General features: G+C 45.9%; 2 protein-coding genes across 2 annotated transcripts; one reads left to right on the forward strand and one right to left on the reverse strand.

Annotated features, from left to right (window-relative positions):
* The first annotated feature begins 575 nt into the window (after nucleotides 1-575).
* On the forward strand, nucleotides 576-2,594 carry Selenoh (selenoprotein H). The gene is made up of 4 exons (XM_008836164.3): nucleotides 576-844; nucleotides 930-1,075; nucleotides 1,191-1,321; nucleotides 2,412-2,594. The coding sequence occupies exons 1-3, from the start codon at nucleotides 723-725 to the stop codon at nucleotides 1,289-1,291; spliced, it is 369 nt and encodes a 122-aa protein (XP_008834386.2). The 5' UTR covers nucleotides 576-722; the 3' UTR covers nucleotides 1,292-1,321; nucleotides 2,412-2,594.
* Nucleotides 2,595-3,350: 756 nt separating this feature from the next.
* Nucleotides 3,351-14,174, reverse strand: Btbd18 (BTB domain containing 18). The gene is made up of 2 exons (XM_008836165.1): nucleotides 14,051-14,174; nucleotides 3,351-5,413 (listed from the first exon to the last, which is right to left on the reverse strand). Exons 1-2 carry the CDS (start codon nucleotides 14,172-14,174, stop codon nucleotides 3,351-3,353), a joined length of 2,187 nt encoding a protein of 728 aa, XP_008834387.1.
* Between the last annotated feature and the right edge of the window lie 5,550 nt (nucleotides 14,175-19,724).

A 19,724-nucleotide genomic window follows, 5' to 3' on the forward strand; every position in this document is an offset into this window, starting at 1 on the left:
CAGACAACTGTAGGGCAACCGCCCATCTTTTCTGATGCTGGGGAGTGAAAAACTCTGGGCCTTCACTAGTCAAACTGGTCCACCACCAAACTATACTACAGTTCCTAATTATGCCCCCCCCCTTTAAAAAAAAAAAGCTTGTGGGTGATGGTCTTGCTCTGTTGCAGAGGTAGCCACAAATTCACCATCCTACCTCCAGCATCTACAGCGCCTGCTGTTGCCCCTGGCTCTAAAACGGCGATGGTCAAAGCCGAGACTTCAAAGGCTACCTACCCCGTTTGCTTTCACCAAGTGCGGGGCGCTGAGCCCTGAGCCCAGGCCTGGTGAGTTACTGTAATCCAGCACACGAACAGCAGGAAAGTGGAGCCTGAGTTCATTTGGGTTGGATCCCAGGGAAGGTGCAGGCACGGTAAACCCCGAGCTAAACAAGCGTAGGCCTTCAATCTGCCCGGTGTCGGTCCCAGTTCCGTCCCCTCAATTCCGTGCGGGGTGGTACGGCCTGGTCCTTCCGCACCTTCCCCCTTCCCCTTCCGGTAGGCTGCGCTGTTGTGCTAAAAGGTTCCGCCTCTGGACCACGTGGGCGCCGGTGACCGCGCTTTCTGCTATTGGGGAGGTCTGGTTTAGAGCTACGCTGCTTGTTCCTCTGGCAGTGGTCCGGTCTCCATCTTTCCCTCCAGCTCCCCATCCCTAAATCCGGTCAGCACCAGCAGGTTCTGGGCGCCATGGCTCCTCGCGGGAGGAAGCGGCAAGCCGAGGCCACTCCGGGCGCGAGGGTGGATAAGCGGGAGAAACCGATGAACGGCGGGGACGCAGCGGAGGGCCCGGCCGTCGTCATTGAACATTGGTGAGGTGCCGGGGGGACACACGGGGGGACGGGACGGGACGGCGTCTCGGACCAGGCCCCCCTCCCTAACCCAGTCTGCCCGCAGCACCAGCTGACGTGTTTACGGGCGCAACGCCGCTGCCCTGAGCCAGGCGCTGCAGCTCGAGGCCCCGGAGCTTCTGGTGAAGATGAACCCTTCCAAGCCCCGGAGGGGCAGCTTCGAGGTGACGCTATTGCGCCCCGACGGCAGCAGTGAGTGGGGGGATGCAGGAGGCCTGCGTGGGGTGGGAAGCGAAGAGCCCCGGCCACTCGATGTCTGAGGGAGGTACTATGAATTCCAGAATAACTACATTCTGTCCTTTCCCAGGTGCCGAACTCTGGACTGGAATTAAGAAGGGTCCCCCGCGAAAACTCAAATTTCCTGAGCCTCAGGAAGTGGTTAAAGAACTGAAGAAGTACCTTTCATGAAGTGGTTTGGGCAGGAGTCCTCGTGCTGAGGTTTGCGGTGGACAGGGGATTCATCTTGCTGGACAGCCTATTTCACACTGATTTTAACATTCTATGCATAACCACCTAGCCATCTCCTCAGCACCTCACAGGCTTTTTAACGAGCTCAACTGTAGGGCTGGAGAGATAGGTCAGTGGTTAAGAACACTGTTCTTACAGAAGACCCGGGTTCGAATCCCAGCACCTACATGGCAGCTAACAACTGTCCGTAACTCCAGTCCCAGGGGGATCTGACAGCTTTCTGACCTCCACAGGCATTGCACAACAAGGGTGCACTTACCTACATGCAGGCAATACATGCATACACATAAAAATAGTAAAATTTTAAAAACCCAAAAAAACTCAATTGTAGAATTCTGCCAATCCCCAAAAGTGATATCTCTATGGAAGTGAAATTTGTGCTCTTCTATTGGATTCACTGTTTCCTTTCCAGGATATAGATCAGTTTTTCAATGATTTCATTTGTACAAGTGCTTTGTGTGGTGTGCAGTGCCTACCTGTGAAGACAGGAGACCAGGGTCACAGTCACTATGTGGGTGCTGGGAGACAAACCCAGATCCTCTGGACTGGTAGCTAAATCAATTACAAATCTTACAGGTTCCCTTACCCAGTTAAAGTCATGTTTTTGTAGTTATGACAGTTTTTACCCATGAATTGGCAGAACCACCTTACTTACCTACACTTTCTGGGTTTTTAATAGTCTATGTGAGAGCCGGGGGAGTGGTGGCAGCACTTGGGAGGCAGAGGCAGGTGGATCTCTGAGTTCAAGGCCAACCCGGTCTCCATAGTGAATCCAGGCCAGCTAGGGCTACAGGGAGACCCTGTCTCAAAAAAGACCAAAAAAAATAAATAAATAAAAATAAAAATCTATGTGATAACTGCATTACAACGACCCCACTCTTGGTTACAAGGATTTGGCATTGCTTCATACAGTGCCTTGACTCTCGGCATGTTAAGTGAGCTCTAGGGAAAAGGACAAAATTCTATGATTTCCTGAGTTTGAGAGTCTAACCGGGGGCCATATGTTACATGGTCCTCTGGTTGCCAGAATCCCTTCTCATGTTCCTTTCTCTGTTTGCAGCTTTCAGTCCCTGGTGATGTTGGAGCATTTATGATGGGGCATGGCCAAACTTTAGTTATGTACCTGAAGTCAGAGTTTCCAACTCTCCAGAAATGATGGTTCAGTTGTGAGGCAACCCTTCATTATTAAGGCATTGTAAAAGTGTTTGGATTTGGTTTAATAAAGTTGAAATAAAGTATCTGAGTAAGGGTTAAATTTAAATTTGTCTTAAGGGATGGACAAAATCAGCTTTGTGGGGTATTGGTCCTTGTGTTTTTCATAGCCCAAAGTAACCATTTGGTCTGAAATTTGTAGAGTCTGTGTAATATGTGTCACTGAGTTTAGTAGTGCATGCCTATAATCTTAGCACTTAGAAGCTCAAGACCTACATGAAACTGTTATCTTAAACAGAAAACTGGATCTTGAACTCACTTGTTGGAAGTGATGACCGAAATACATCTTTCTGGGCCCTGTGGAAGTTTTTACTGGACTTCCCATACTGGCAGTAAGTCTCATAGGCTGGGACTAGTGGCAGAGGCTGATTAGGAGGCTGAGGATTCAATATTCAATGCCAGCCTGGCCAGTTTAATGAGATCCCACTTTGAAACTCATTCAAGTGTTCTGCCTAACACAGCTTCATCTCTTCTGGAACATTCTTAAACAGAACCGAACACAAATCATATTCTAAGTTTTTCCTGGTCTTAGCTATGCCCGTGACTCACTAGAGTTAGGGACCACACAATTTATTTTACTTGTCACTAACTGAAAAGCATTACAGAGAAATAGCTTGAGTTCATAATTTTCTACCCATGGTACTGCTATTTGGCTTCTGCTTGGTACTCAAACCTAGGGAGGAAAGGTTAGAGAGTTAGTGCTCAGGGGAGGGCATTTCTGCCGATAAGCCTTTTACTGGTTAAAACCTGTCACCCTCCTAGGGTCTAACCTGCTTTCCTACCTCCACTATGTTAGTATATCTACTTCTGTTTCTGACTCTGAAGAAGGGTCAGGCCATACAGAGGGAACACTGGTGGGTCCCAGCCTCCCCTCTGTTGTCCAGTCTACCACATCAATCTCTTCATCTTCGGAGCTAGCAGGAAACAGGTCCAGCAGTTCAGAGTTACCAGACACCTCCATGCCTGCCTTGGAAGAAGGGTACAATACCTCATCTATGCTTAGGGACACTTCCAGCCCCGTCTCTGCCCAGTTTGAGCACGGAGGCGAGAGATCCCCATAACACCTTTGGGGAGGGTCAAGGGAGTCAAGGTGGAGAAGCTTATCTCCCTGACTATCTAGTGGCTGGGAGTTGGTCATTTCAGGGTCTGGAGTCCAAGAGCCTCTCAATGACAGTGCCTCTCTACTCATCTCAGAAGACATGACAAGGGGGCTAAGGGGCTCAATTGAGTCTGTGCTTTCAGAGGGCATGACAAGGGGACTAAAATGCTCAGTTGACTCTTTGTTCTCACCAAGAGGCTCCTTTTCCAATCTTGTGAGTTCTCTGGGCCAGAGTTCCACATCTGGCAAACACCATTCTTCCCCTTCAATCCAATTCTTTCCTGTTTCGGACAGGTGATAACTAGGGGTTCTGTAGCCCTCAGCCCCAGGACTCTCCAGAGATCCTACAGGAGGAGGTTCAACCTCTGAGCCACAAAGCATGAAGTCTAGGATCTCTTCCAGCTCACTGGTGGCTGCAGCACTTGTGATTCGGTACTGCTCAGCTTCACAGGGCTGACTGAGCAATGTGGTGTCAAATGTGTAGGGCTCTGTGCAGTCAATATTCATCACAGGTTCCTTCCCTATCAGCATTGGACTGGATCCAAACTCTGCCTGCACCACAGGGTGTTCTGGGGAGTGGCTAGCAGAGAGCAGAATGTTTTGTAGCCTAGGGTCCTCAGGGGAGTCCTGACACAGTTGTATTCCAGCAGGTATTTCCTGCTCATTAACTGAGGACAGCTGTGCTACTGGAGACTCTTCTGTATCTCTGGGTTCTGGGATCTGAGAGCTATCTTGAGAGTTTCTGAGGGGAGGCTCTTGGACCACCTCCCAGCAGGTTCCATTAACAATCTTTCGAAGTTTGACTCTCCCAATCTGCCCCTCCTCTGCCGAATCAGAGTTGGGTGCTCTGAATTCAGGGCTCTGCTTCTTGCTGCCCCCTGTCTTCCCAGCATCAGGTGGGTTTGGAGTGCTCCGTAGAGGGCTGTGTTCCCGTGGCTTCTGCTTGTCCACACCCTGTGCTGCTTTATTTATACTCCTCTGCCTCCAAAGACGTCGGCCAGGGGCTGTGGGCACTGAGCTGGGTCCACTTAAAATGCTGGAAGGCTTGGATGTACAAATATGGGACGAGGGCTTTGAGCGACTCAGTCTGATCTTTCTGGGTAACAGTTGCTCATCCACAGAATACAGGCTTGGAGGGGAGAGCGTTGCAGGACCTAGAGCAGGGTCATTCTTGTTCTCCTTAGGCCTCTCCCTGTGGCTTGATGGAGCTGAGCTGCTTTCTTCAGTCAGGCAAACTCTGGCTTTTTTCTTGAGTGGAAGAGTGTCTGACAAGCTCTCTGCATTTGGCAGGTTGCTCTTTCTGTGAGGCCTCTCTTCTTCCCCTAAGGACTTCAACCTTATTGCCCCAAGAGGATAGGAAGTCTGGGTGACAGGCAGTGGAGTTCGAGGGTGGTGGCTGGGTGCCACCACTCTGGCAGGGATGGGTGGAGCACTTGGTGGTTGAAGGCACTCTCGGTTTAGTCTTCGGGCCTGTGGGGCCTTCACTAACTTCCCACCCTCTAGCTGAAGAGTTTCTAGCTCGGATACGCGGAGCTGACGAGCAGCAGAAAGCACATCCTGGGCTTCTTCTTGAGATACTTCCATTTCTGAGGTATAGAGGAAGTCCACGAGCTTCCTGAGTGTCCTGATTTTCAGGCCACCGAGCTCCAGTACCACCTTCCGACCCTGAACTGGTCTTTCCCGCTCTAGGCATTCTGTGAAGAAGGGGCTGCAGGCGGACAGGATGCAACAGTGGGCTGGAACAGCCCCACCTGGAGAAAAATTCACACTTAGGAAGACTGGAATGTTTGTGAACTAAGTATGGACATTACAACTCAAATGTATTGCCCTTTCTCGTTTTCCTCCATGGCATTTTAAGCAAAAGGAGAATTTTGTTTCTTCTGTCTCTCTGCTTACTAACTTTTGCTTAGCTGACTTGTTTTTTTCATCTTCCAAATTTTTTTTTTTTTTTTTTTTTTTTTTTTTTTTTTGACAGGGTCTCCCTGTAGTCCTAGATGACCTGAACTCACTATGTAGACCATGCTGGCCTTGAACTCAGAGATCAGCCTGCCTCTGCCTCCTGAGTGCTGGGATTAAAGGCATGTGCCACCACGCCTGCCTAAAATCTTCCTTTTATACAACTTCCTTCAAAAGCCTTTCTCTGGCCTCCAGAGATGGCTCGGGATCCGATGGCATCTTCTGTCTTCTGTGGGCATTGTATGACACAGGTGCACTTACATGCAAGCAATACACACATACACATAAAAATAATAAATGAAAATATTTTAAAAATACTCTAAAAAGGTCCTAGTTCTTTCCCTTTACCTCCCTGGTTCCTTTTCATTATCCTGATTCTTCTCTATGTTATACCTTTTTTTTTTTTTTTTTTTTTTTTTTTTTTTTTTTTTTAAAAAAAAAAAAAAAAGAGGACGATAAATCTTTCACTGTGAGGCTGGCCTAACTCAGAGATCCACCTGCCTCTGCCTCCCGAGTGCGGGGATTAAAGGCGTGCGCCACCAGCCTGGCTGTGTTATAGCTTTTAATTTCATATATCCCGTCTCAATTTCCCTTCCAGCTGCTGAGACAAAATATTCTGACAAAAGCATGGTGGCACATGCCTTTAGCCCCAAAACTTGGGAGGCACAGACAGGCAGATCTCTGTGAGTTCAAGGCCAGCCTGGTCTACATAGTGAGTTCCAGGCCCACCAGGGATACAGGGAGACTCTGTCTCAAAAAGGCGAAAAGAAAAAAAAGTAATGTCTGCTCCTACAGAGGGCCAGGTTTCTGTTCCCCAAACCCACATAGCAACTAATAACCTTTCCAGGGGATCTGATGCCCTCTTCTGGCCTCCATGGGCATTGCATGAATGTGGTGCATACATAAAAATAAATTTAAAAAAAAATTAAAACAAAGCCTTTCTCAGGTGGTCCTAGCACTTGGGAGGCAGAGTTTGAGTCCAGCCTGGTCTACATAGTGAGTCCCAGGCCAAGCAGGGCTACAGAAGGAAGCCCTGACTCAAAAAAAAAAAAAACCCCAACAAAGAAAAAACAAATAACCAAACAAATGAAGAATGCTGTTCTCCAGCCCACTGCAAGTATGAGTTAAATGCTCCTGGGCAGAGATCCTCTGCAGTAATCATACCACTTACCAATCTCTATTGGAATTGCCCACCTCCCTTAACACTTTCTGAAAGCGTTTTTAAAGTAAGGGACCATGTCTGTCTTGTTCACTGAAGAGTTAGTACTTGACACAAAATAGAACTTAGAGCCAAGCACATACTTGTAATCCCAGCACTAGGGAGGCCAAGGCAGGAGGATCACCATGAGTTCAAGGGCTAGTGAGTCCCTGTATTACTAAATAAAAATTAAAATAGGGGTTATGTGGCTGGAGAGATGGCTCAGTGGTTAAGAGCATTGGTTGCTCTTGCAGAGGACCCGGGTTCAATTCCCAGCACCCACATGACGGCTAACAACCATCTGTAACTCCAGTTCCAGGGGATCTGACACCCTCTTCTGACCTCCATGGGCATTGCACAACACAGGTGAGTTCTTATATACATGCAGGCAATATACTCAAAATAAAAATAAATAACAAAATATTTTAAAATAGGGGTTATAGAAGATCAAATACTTCCTGAATAAATTGTATTGACTCACCTGAGAGTTCAGAAAAAGAGGAGTTTATGGTTTAGAATAGTAATAGTTGGACTGGTGGCCTGTACATATAATTCCACCACACAGGAGGCAGAGGCTAAAGGATCATTGCAAATACAAGGCCAGCCTGGTCTACATATTGAGTTTCAGGGCAGCCAAGGTTACATAATGAAACTGTCTCAAAAAACAGAAATAGCCTAGGCAGCATGGTGATCACACCTTTAATCCCAGCACTCTGGAGGCAGAGGCAGGTGGATCTCTTGTGAGTTTGAGGCCAGCCTGCTAAAGTAGTTTAGTGAGTTCCACGCTAACCAGGGTGTCAAAGCAAAATTAAAAACAAAACAAACCAAAACCTCACCATACCCATAAATAAAGGAAACAGCAAAGAGATAAAGAATGAAGGGAAGGAAAGAGAAGGGAAAAGACAAACAGGAGCTCTGAAGGTAGACATTAAGTGTGGATTCTGTCTTCAGTGCTAATCACTTCTTATTTTTGTGGGGACTTCCTGGATAGTCTTACTCACTCAGTGGCTTCAATTTCAAAGGCCTGCTGATGACTTCCACATCCATGTCTCTAGATAGGTATCTTTACTGAGATAGCAAACACATCCTAGCCTCCATATCTACACAATGCCTCACAAATACTTCTAATGCAGTCTTCCTAGAAAATGAGCATATCATTCCACTCTCCAAAACCTCTCATATTTTCTACAACAAATAAGGTCTCACATTCATTCAGTAACCTAAGCCTGAAAATTAGAAGTCATCTGATTGTTCCTTGCTTACCAAATCTAATCAAATATAAAAACAGAAATTGGGGGGCTGGCTCAGTGTGTATAAAGGTGCCTGCCTCCAAGCCTGATGACTCAAGACTGATCCCCAAGGCCCACACAGTGGAAGGAGAGAATGGATTAGCTGTCCTCTGACCTTCACATAACAGGTACACACGTGTGCATGCACGTACACACACACACACGCACGCGCACACACACACAAATAGAATGTAAAAATTTATTTTTATTTTATGTGCATGTAATGCCTACATGTATCTAAGTGCACCTATATCATGCAGTGCCCATGCAGGTCAGAGGAGGGTGTCAAATTCCCTGGAACTGGAGTTATAGATGGTTGTTAGCTGCCATGTGGGTGCTGGGAACTGAACCCTGGTCCTCTGCAAGAATAGCCCATGCTATTAACCACTAAGCCATCTCTCTAGCCCCAAAAGCAAATAAAAAAATTAAGGGAAGGAAGGTCTCACTGTAGACCAGGCTGAACTTGAACTCACAGTGAACCTCTGACCTTAGCCTCCTGAATGCTGGGATTGCAGGCATGAGCCATCACACTTGGCCCTCAAATATCAATTTTTTTTTGTCTTTTTTTGAGATGGGGTCTTCCTGTAGCCCCAGCTGGCCTGGAACTCACTTTATAGACCAGGCTGGCCTCAAACTTAGAGATCCGCCTGCCTCTGCCTCCCGAATGCGGGGATCAAAGGCATGTGCCACCACACCTAGCTTCAAATATCAATTTTATAAATGACTATCTTGAGTCATTATATGGCACCAGGCAATGTTCTAAGGGTTTTACCAGTATTAATCCGACTACATATCACTGTAACCCTGTAAAGTAGATAATGGTAATGATTATAGATGAGTAAACTGAGTAAATACCATACCTAAAATTATACAGTTAGTAGTAGGGTTAAGATTCCAACCCAAAGCCAGGCATGGTGGTACATGCCTTTAATTCCTGCACTAGGGAGGCAGAGGCAAGCTCTGTGACTTCCAGACCAGCCAGACCCTGCCTCAAAACAAAACAATTAACCAATCAACTAACAAAAAACCCCCAAAGATTCCAACAGAGTCTGGTTAGAGTCTATACTGATGGACACTTGTAAGTGTTGTGAATTCTCTTACACAATGCACACATTTCTGTTTTTCTAATGATTTATTAATTTTTGTCTAAGTATTTTGATGGCCAGTATCTATACTGGTATGTGTGTAGTACCTGAGAAGGCAGGAAGAGGGCAACAGAGCTGCCACGTGGGTGCTGGGAAATGAACTCAGGTCTTTTGGAAGAACTGCAAGTACTCTTAACCCCTGAGCCAGCCCCATTTCTCTTTTCTGGGTGCCTCAGTTCAAGCCACCATTCAGTTCTCTCCTGGATTATACAATAGTCTCCTACGTGGACTCAATAATCACTTGACATAGCCTGAGTGTACTGTTATTTGTGTTTTTTTAAAAGAAGTATTTTTATTGCCAGGTGTGGTGGCCCACACCTTTAATCCCAGCACTTGGGAGGCAGAGGCAGGCAGATCTCTTGTGAGTTTGAGGCCAGCCTGGTCTACATAGTGAGTTCCAGACCATCTGGAAGACCTTGTCTCAAAAAGACCAAAAAAAAAAAATATTTTTATTTACATGTATGTGTGTGTCTGTGGAGGCCAGAAAAGGGCATTGGATCCCTTGGAGCTGAAGTTACAGGTGGCTATGAAATATCCAACAGGTGGCTATGAAATATCCAACTTGGGTCCTGGAATAGCCCTGTGTGCCATTTCTACATCAGGACTCCAACCATAACCTCCTGCTTTAAATCGTAGTTTCCCAGTGACCCGAGGACAAGGTCTACTGCAGACTACTAATTTCTTCTAGCCAACTCTGGCCTATAGTTTGTGTTTCAGCCATAATGAACCATTCACAAACCCCTGGTGGACACATTTCTGAATCTAGTACATGATGTTCTCTCTGGGAAAATCTTTCCTTACTTCCTCCTCGTTCTGTATGCCTTTCAAATCTCACCTTAGCAATTATTTCCTAAGAAAAGCTCCTTAATTCCCCAAGTTTGTGAAGGATACACTTTCTTTTTATTCTTATTTCAGTCTTTACTTTTTTTGAGATGGTCTTTTATTGGGACCTGGGGCTCAATGATCAGGCTAAGCTGGCTGGCCCTTAAGTTCCAGTGTCCTGTCTCTACCTCCCCAGTGCTAGAATTATAAGTGAATGCCACCATGCCAGGTTTTTGTGTGTGACTTTAGTCAACTGAACTCAGGTTCTTCTGTTTACAAGGTAAGCACTTTACCAACCATTTCCCCAGCCCTACACATTTTTTTTGTTGTTGTTGAGTCCGATGTTCATGTAGCCCAGGCTGACCTCCAACTGAACTGTGCAGCTAAAGATGACTCTGAACTCCACATCCTCCTGCTTTTACCTCCTAAGTACGAGGATTACAGGCATGCACTACAAGTCCACATTTAAAAGTTATTTATTCCTAGCCACTGGGTGTGGTGACACATCTTTAATCCCAGTACTTGGGAGGCAGAGGCTGGTGAATCTCTGTGAGATCAAGGCCAGCCTAGTCTACATAGTGAGTTCCAGGTCAGCTGGGGCTACAGGAAGACCCTATCTCAAAAAGACCAAAAAAGGAGGGGGCAGAGAGATGGCTCAGTAGTTAAGAGCACTGGCTGCTCTTGCAGAAGACCTGGGTTTGATTCCCAGCAGCTAACGACTGTTTTTTATAACTCCAGTTCCAGGGAAATCCAATGCTTCTTCTGACCTCCTTGGGCATGCACTGCATAACATGGGTACACTTATACACATACATACACATAAAATTTTTTAAAAAAATTTAAAAAAGACCAAAAAGATTTATTTCTACATTTATTTACTTATTTTTGTGTGCACCTGCATGGCCATGGGTGCTACAGTTTATGTATGGAGGTCAGAGGACAACTTGTGAAATCAGTTCTCACGTTCTACAATGTGGATCCTGGGGATTAAACTCAGATCATCAGGTTTGGTGGAAAGCTTCATTCTATGAGCCATCTTACCTGCCCTACTTTAAAAAAATTATTTTATGTGTATGAGTGTTTTGCTTACATGTATGTAAGTGTACCATGTGTGCATAATGCCCATGGAGGCCAGAAGAAGGTGTCAGATCCCCTGGAACTGGAGTTACATGGGTGCTGGGAACTGAACCATCTCTTTAGCCTCCTAGTTTTTTTTTTTAGAGTAAGCATTTGCTATCATGCCTAGCTCCAATTATATTTTTAATATACTGCATTTACTCGAATACACTGGTTATTTCAATGTCTTCCCCCTCACATGAACTCCTTAAAACAAAGGACTTATTTTTTTGTTACATGAAAACTATTATCAAACAACTTATTTTATTGCTTATTTTGAATTAAAAAAATGAAGCTAGGTGTGGTGGTGCAATCCTAGCACTGGGGAGGTTGAGGTACAAGGTTCATGAGTTCAAGGTCAGCCTCAACTACACAGTGGGCTATGAGACACCTAATCTCATAAAACAAAATGAGAGGCTTGGTGGCACATGCTTTTAATCCCAGCAATCCAGAGGCAGAGACAGGCAGATCTCTGTGAGTCTGTGGTCAGCCTCATTTATATAGTGAATTCCAGGTCAGCTGGGGCTATATAGTGAGACTATCTAAAAAGGGCCCATGAGATGGCTGAGCCTGAGTTTGATTCCTGGTACCCACATGGTGGAAGGGAAGAACTAACTTTAGCCAAGTTGTCTTTTGGCCTTCACACATGTGCCAGGGCATGTATGTACCCACACACAAACACACACACATGAAAATAAAAATAAAAACAAATGAACTAAAAATTAATCATAGCTCCACACCAATTCACTAGTCTGTAGAACTGGAACCATAAAATACTACTTTTATAACAAGGCTGTTAGGTTCAAATGAGACACCATACCATACTGTACTCTGCAAACTCTGGAGTACCATATATAATGTTTGCACAATCCATTTTTAAAAATGAAGAAACTGAGCCCCAAATGATGACTTTACTTGCACATCTGACAATTGCTAAATAATTAGAACCAAGCTGAGCCTCTGACTCCTTATCTTGGGTCTTTTGTATTAAGTTAGAGTCCACTTCATGCTGATTTAACAATTTCATGTAAAGAGAAGGGATGGAAATAAGCCACATATTTTTTGCTTTAGTTCTAATAACCAATAACAAAAATCACTAATTTGAAGATGAAAAAAAAAAAAGAACACTTAAGCAGCAGCTAGGAAAGAAAGAGAGAAAACATGTATCAGCTAACATACTTTGTTTGAGACAGACTGTTTTTCTTTCTTCTTTCCCTTGCTCCTTATGCCAAGCTGGGGATGGGCAGGGGTTTGCAAGCTTCCAGGGATTCTCCTGTCTCTGCCTCCTATCTCCTTGTAGGAGTGCTCAGATTATAGAAATATGTTATGTGTTTGGCTTTGTTTGTTTTTAAGGCAGGGTCTCACTATGTAGCCCAGGCTGCTCACAACTTTCTGTGTAGGCCAGGGTGGCCTCAAACTCAGAGATCACTTGCTTCTGCCTCCCAGCATGTTGTTTGGCTTTTAGGGATTCAAGCTCAGGTCTTCATGCTTGTACAGCAAGCAGTTTTACCCACTGAGCCATCTCCCCAGTTCTCTTACTATTTATTAAAGATTTTCATTTTTATTCCTGTGTCCATGTGAATGTATGCCAAGTCTGTGTGGGTGTTTGCATAGGCCAGAAGAGGGTGTTAGAGCCTCTGAAGCTGGAGTTACAGGCAGTTGTGAGTCACTTGATGTGGGTGCTAATATCAGAACTCAGGTTCTTTAACCCTTTAACCCCATCTTTCCAGCCCCCCCCTTATTTTTATGAGGCAGAGTATCATATAGCCCAGGCTGGCCTCAAACTCCCTATGTAGCCAAGGATGACCGTGAACTTTTTAATTTTTTTTATTCTTTTTGAGAAAGGGTCTCCCTGTAGCCCCAGCTAGCCTGGAATTCACTGTGTAGACCAGGCTGGCCTTGAACTCACAGAGATCCATCTGCCTTTACCTCTTGAGTGCTTGGATTATAGGATTAAAGGCATGTGTCACCATGCCTATTGACAGTGAACTTCTGATCCTCCTGCTTCCACCTCTTCAGTGCTGTGATCAAAGGCAAGCACTTCTATGCCTGGTTTATTCTGTGCTTGGAATGGAACCCAGGGTGCTTCATGAAAGCTAGGTTTTTTAAAAAAATTTTACATTTTTTTTATTTAATAAAACAAAACAGGGTCTGGGTATTCAAGATGACTCAGCAGGTAAAGGTACTTGCTGCCAAGACTGATAACCTAAGTTTGATCCCAGAACCCCATGGTGGGAGTAGACAAGTGATTCCTGCAAATTGTCCTCTGACCTTCACACATGTGCCATGGTATACTTCCCAACTTACAAAATGAATGTTGGAGGAAAAAATAAAAAAAGACAGAGTAGCACAGGCTATCCTTGTCCTTGACCTGTGGTAATCCTAAATGCTGGAATTACAGGTGTGAAGCATCACAACTGGCTTCAGGTTTTACTTTTCAAGGAAGAAAAAAAAAGCATAGTCACAATTTCACTCTTGAGAACAGTCATTATTCTAAAGGGGCTGGGGATGTAGCTCAGTTGGTAGAGTGCTTACCTAGCATGCATAAAAGCCATGGGTTTGATCCCCAGCTCTGCATAAATTGGACATGGTGGCAAACTCAGGAGGTGGAGGCAGGAAGCAGTGGGAGGATCAGAAGTTCAAGGTTATTCTCACTACACAGGAGATTTGAGACCAGCCTGGGCTACATGAGACCCTGTCTCAAAAAATGAAAAGTAACTGTCCTAGAAGCAAATAGCTTTTTACCAGTTTGCAATATTTGTAGGTAATAACTCTCTGGGGTTTGTTCTTCACCTCTGGCCTTAAACTCATTTTCTTATTGTACAGTGAGTTTTTGGTTGACGCTCTCCTATAGTCTCTTACCTTCTGCCTGCAGAAGGGCATCACAAAACACACCACTCTGCTGCTGGTGATGAAGCTGCAGAAAAGCTACTCGGAGGAACCGGGGGTTCCTGTATAGGATTTTGGAAGTAGCAGGAGAGCACATGTTGTATTTGGTTAATAAGTCTTCTAGGTTTTCCTGGATCAGATTCCTGTGGGTTAGATAATACATTTCAGAGGTGTGATTATACCTAGTTAATTTTTGTCTTTGAAATAGCAGAGAAAATTTGAAAGTTACAGACAATGAGTTGATGAAACATCAGCTCAGAAGTTGTGCTAAGGATATTGCAAGAAAGAGTATTTGGGGCTGGAGGCTCAAGGGTTAAGAGAACTTGCTGCTCTTGCAGAGGACCCGAGATCTGCCCCTAGCACCCAGACCAGGCAGCTCACAACCACCTGTAACTCTAGCTCCAGGAGATCTTATTCCCTCTTCTGGCTTCCAGGAGTGTGCACAAACATGCAAACACATACACACACACATAAAAATTATATATACAGCTGGGCATGGTGGCGCATGCCTGTAGTCCCAGCACTTGGGAGGCAGAGGCAGACAGATCTCTGTGAGTTCAAGGCCAGCCTGGTCTACATAGTGAGTTCCAGTTGGGCTACAGGGAGACCCTGCTTCAAAAAGAAAAAAAAATTGTGTGTGTGTGTGTGTGTGTTGTGTAAGGGCTGGAGAGATGGCTCAGCAGTTAAGAACACTGGTGTTCTTGCAGCAGAACCCAGCACCCACATGACAGCTAACAACTGTCTGTAACTCCAGTCCCAGGGGATCCAACAGTCTCTTTTGACTTCCATGGGCACTGCACGACATGGGTGCATTTACCTACATGCAGGCAATACACACATATACATAAAATAAAAATAATAAATTAAAAAAATATTTTTTAAGTCTTTTTGAGGCAGGGTCTCCCTGTAGCCCCAGCTGTCCTGGAACTCTCTATGTAGACCAGGTTGGCCTCAAACTCACAAAGATCCGCCTACCTCTGCTTCCCAAGTGCTGGGATTATAGGCATGTGCCACCACGCCCGGTATATTTGGTATTTTTGAGACAGGGTCTCCCTGTAGCCCCAGCTGGCTTGGAACTTGCTATGCAGGCTAGGCTAGCCTCAAACCACAGAGATCTGCCTGCCTCTGCCTCCCACATGCTGGGATTAAAGGCATGTGCCACCATGCTGGGCCTATAAATAATTTTTAAAAATCTTTTTTTGAGACAGTCTCCCTGCAGTCCCAGCTGGCCTGGAACTCTCTATGTAGATCAGGCTGGCTTTGAACTCACAGAGATCCACCTGCTTCTGCTTTCCAAGTGTTGGGATTAAAGGCTAGTGCCACCATGCTCAGCTAAGTATTTTTTAAAAGGAAAGAATATTATGATAGTGGTTACATTTAGAAGTTCAGGGTTAAGCCTAGATTTGAATCTTGGCTCTGTTCTTTACAGTACTACCTTGTACAGATTTTTTGTTTGTTTGAGAAAGGGTCTTAGTATGTAGCCCTGACTGGCGTGGAGCTTGCTACGTAGACCGGGCTGGCCTCAAATTCCCAGAGATCTACTTGCTTCTGTCTTTGGAGTGCTGGGATTAAAGACATGCACCACCACACTTGGCTTGTCTAGATTTTAAAAAATATTAAAGAATTTTATTATTTTTTGTTTTATGTGCATGAGTGTATTGCCTGTATGTATTTGTGCAATGTCCAAGGAGGTCAGAAGAGGGCATAGGATCCCCTGGAATTAAGAGTTACACACAGTTGTTAGCTGCCATGTGGGAGCTGGGATTCAAACTCAGGTTCTCTGCAAGAGCAGTCAGTGTTCTTAACCACCGAACCTGCTCTCTCTCCAGCCTTGTCTAGCTTTTTAATAAAACTAAGTGAGCCAGACAAGGTGGAGGCACCCCTGTAATTCTAATACCCAGAAGCAGAGGAAGGAAGACCAAGAATTCTAGGCCATTCTCCTTTTTTATAGCTAGTCCAAGGCCAGCTTGGGCTACATGGGACTGTCTGAAACAAAACAAGTGAGTGCATGGTGGCACATGTCTGTAATCCAAGCACTTGAGAAAAAGAGGCAGGATGAGAGTTTGAGGCCAGCCTGGACTACAAGGGGAGACCCTGACTCAAAAATAATAAATAAATAAATGAGTCAATAGTACAGCGTGTCTGGCACAAAATAATTACCTTCCCCCAACACCAGCTCATTCACGTCAGCACTGAGCCGTCACTCCATAGTGCTAACTACTCACATTCTTCCTGGGCACCACCTTCCAGTATATTCTCTCTTTTTTTTTTTTTTTTTTAAGAGCTGAGGACCGAACCCAGGGCCTTGCGCTCGTTAGACAAGCGCTCTACCACTGAGCTAAATTCCCAACCTCAATTTAACACTTTCAAAGACAAAACTGCAAGGTATTCAACTGTCTCTTGAAAGATATCCACCTCTTTTTCTAAGCTCACTCTATCACATTAACCAGCAGAGGGTGCACAATCAAGAAAAGACTACTGGAAAAGTCTCACACAGAAATAAGGACAGTGCCACTGTTGGTTGGTTCAAATGTAGTTGAGCAAAGTGAGCTGGATTGATCCTGTCAGTTTGCAAAAATGTGAACTTCATTTGTCTGCCTGGTTAATTACTCGGCTAACAACAGAGCAAGGACAGGTAAGCATTTGACTTTTCCCTAAACAAACTGGTACTTTTACTTCAGGCCTATTCCATTCCTAGCCCCACCCCCTCCCCATACCCCGCCTCACACTCCTGAACAGCTGTGTTCTTTTTCCGGTTTGAGTACGAAGTTTTCAGTCAAATGGCACTGAGGGTCCCAATAGCTCATGTCAAAACTATTAAAAGAAAGGAGTGGATAAGTAAAATTAAGAAAGAGCAGGGGGGGGCTGGAAAGATGGCTCAGCAGTTAAGAGCACTAGCTGCTCTTGCACAGGCCGCAGGTTCGGTTCCCAGCACCCACATGGCAGCTAACAACTGTAACTCCAGTTCCAGGGGACCCAACGCCCTCTTCCAACCTCTGCAGGCATTGCACAACACAGGTGCATTTACATGCAGACAATACACATAAATAGTATTTTTTTTTTTTAAAGAGCAGGGTAAGCTGGGCTTGATGACAAGCTTGTAATCCCTGCTATTATTCAGGAGGGTGGGTCGGGAGTGTGTTTCAGGCCAGCTTGGGTACTTCAGTGAGAGCCTGTCTCAAAATTTAAAAAAAAGTATTGATGGCGTAGCTCAGGGATAAAACACGTGTGAGGCCCTAGATTCAACTCCTAGTGCCAAAAAGAAGATAAAATAAAAAAAGGCTAATTCCCACGCCAGTTCCAGTAATGGGAGTGGAACCACCGGGTGCAAGAGTGCCCTGGCTCTCCAAAACACCAGTGCCTGTTCCTGTCCCTAGACCCACCCTGGAATTGTTTTGCAGCTCCTGTCCTCCCTCTGCTCCGGTCCTCTGGTCAACAGTGTGCCTTGCGTCCTCCTCAAGTCCAGCCTCGGGCCAAGAGGCTCAGCAAAGCATCACTGTGGGCCAACGTCCTCAGGGGTTCTCCTCTGGGTCCAGAGATGAGCTGGCAAAGGCCGGCTGGAAGAGGAGGGCGGCACCGACCGCCCTGCAAAGCTGGGTGCCCCGCACGTTCTGGGCTCCCCGGCCCAACTCCTTAGAAGGGCGTCCGCGCGAGGGTTTCTGGGAATGAAGCATGGAGCTACTTAAGGCCCTAAGTCTGGGCTCGCCCTCGACGACGCCCCTCTCGAGTTTTGCAGGGTCTCTCTGGCGCCCTCAGGCCGATGCACTGGGCGGTGGTGATGACGAGGGCCTGAGGCCGCGCGGCCCAGGCTACACCCCGCGCGACGCCGCCATCCTCGCGCTCCGAGCGTCGCACGGTCCGACGATCTCCTTCCTCCGCCAGCCTCGGCCTACGCGCGCCGCGATACGTCATCCCCATTGGCCCGCCGCTCCCGGCAGAGCCAATCAGAGGGCAGGCGCGCTTTGGCGGGAGGCTAGGTCTCAAGGGAGTTGAGGCTGACAGAAGGTGGACCGGCTGCGAGAGGTATGGCGCGCAAAGAGGGGACCGCGCGGGGTGGACTTTTCTGGATTCTGCCTGGTCGGGCTACTAGCGGACGACTGGGCTTAGACGCCGTGTTAAATATGGCGGGCTCTGAGGGGATGAGGAGGTTCTCCTTGAAGAGGCAACCTTGGTCTGGCCCAGAATCTTGTACCCCAGTGTCATGCATCATGACAGATACCTACCGTTAGGACCAGATAGGTTCTAGAAACGAGGCCATTGGACTAGTTTCCCAAATTCTTTGACCCAAGGGAGTTGTGGGAACGCCTGCTTGGAGGGCTCACCCGTAGCTTGGAAATACTAGTTATTTAGCTCAGTGCTTGATTGGAAACAGCTGTTTTCAGGAATGATACTAAAACATAAACGATTTCAAGATCAAAGCATTTACAGAGAAGCCGGGCATGGTAGCACAGGCATTTAATCCCCAGCACTTGGGAGGCAGGTGGATCTCTGTGAGTTCAAGGCTAGTCTGGTCTACAAAGCGAGTTCCAGAACCGCTGGGGCTACAGGGAGACCCTGTCTCCAAAAGACAAACAGAAACAAACGAAAACATTTACAGAGACTGGCAACCCATGATGTAAAGCTGTGGCTCTTCTTTCCTCCTGTGTATTAGGACCCAGGACCTGGTTTGACTGGCTGCCCCCCAGTAGATGTCCAGTGATGCTCTGGGTAAAAATGGCCGGATTCAAAGCCGTAGGTGACACGCTGTGGTGAATGGAAATGGTGCAGGTCCTGCTGAAGCCAAATGCAGGTAGAAAATAAGAGGCTTAAAAGGAGAAACCTGCAGAGACAAAACGTAGATGGGTGAGTAGGACAGTGTGCTCAAATATGTCTTCTAAAAGTATTTTTTTTTTAATGTGAATGAGTATATTGCCTGCGTATAAGTGCAACCTTGTGGTGCAATGCCTGCAGAGGTCAGAACAGAGCATCTGATTTCCCTGGAACTGGAGTTACAGAAGGTTGTTAGCTGCCGTGTGAGTGCTGGGAATGGAACCCAGCCAGAATTCTTAACCACTGAGCCATCCTGCCAGCCCCTATATATCTTATGGCTACCTAAACACATTTTCCCCAAAGACTTTGAGGACTGACTGAGTAGCTTAATGGTAGTGCTTCACTAGCATTTAGGAGACTATGGGTTTGTTCCATCCCTAGCTCCAGTTTATTTTTTAAGATTTGAGGTAGTTGAGAAGCACATTTCCAAGTAGACAGTCTTTTCTCTATTTTGAAGTCTGTTTTTAAAATTTCTTTTAAAAATATTTTTATTTTATGTGTATGAGTGTATTGTCTGCATATGTGTAAGTGCACCTGTGTTGTGCAGTGCCCAAGGTGGTCAGAAGAGGGCATCGGATCCCCCGGAACTGGAGTTATGGTTGTTAGCCACCAAGTGGGTGCTGGGAACTGATCCCAGGTCCTCTGCAAGAGCAGCCAGTGCTCTTAATGGCTGAGCCATCTCTCCAGCTTAAAAGTCTGCTTTTAAGATGAAAAAAGAAACAAAAAAACAGAGGACTTTTTCAGTTGCACTCATCTTATTTTGAAGAGGAAGCAGTTTGTGAAAGGACGTAAAACTTAGCAGCCACACGGATTTTAGATATTGTCATCAGCAGCAACA

Source organism: Nannospalax galili, unplaced genomic scaffold, assembly GCF_000622305.1.
Source record: "Nannospalax galili isolate Female #2095 unplaced genomic scaffold, S.galili_v1.0 scaffold337, whole genome shotgun sequence".
NCBI lineage: Eukaryota > Metazoa > Chordata > Mammalia > Rodentia > Spalacidae > Nannospalax > Nannospalax galili.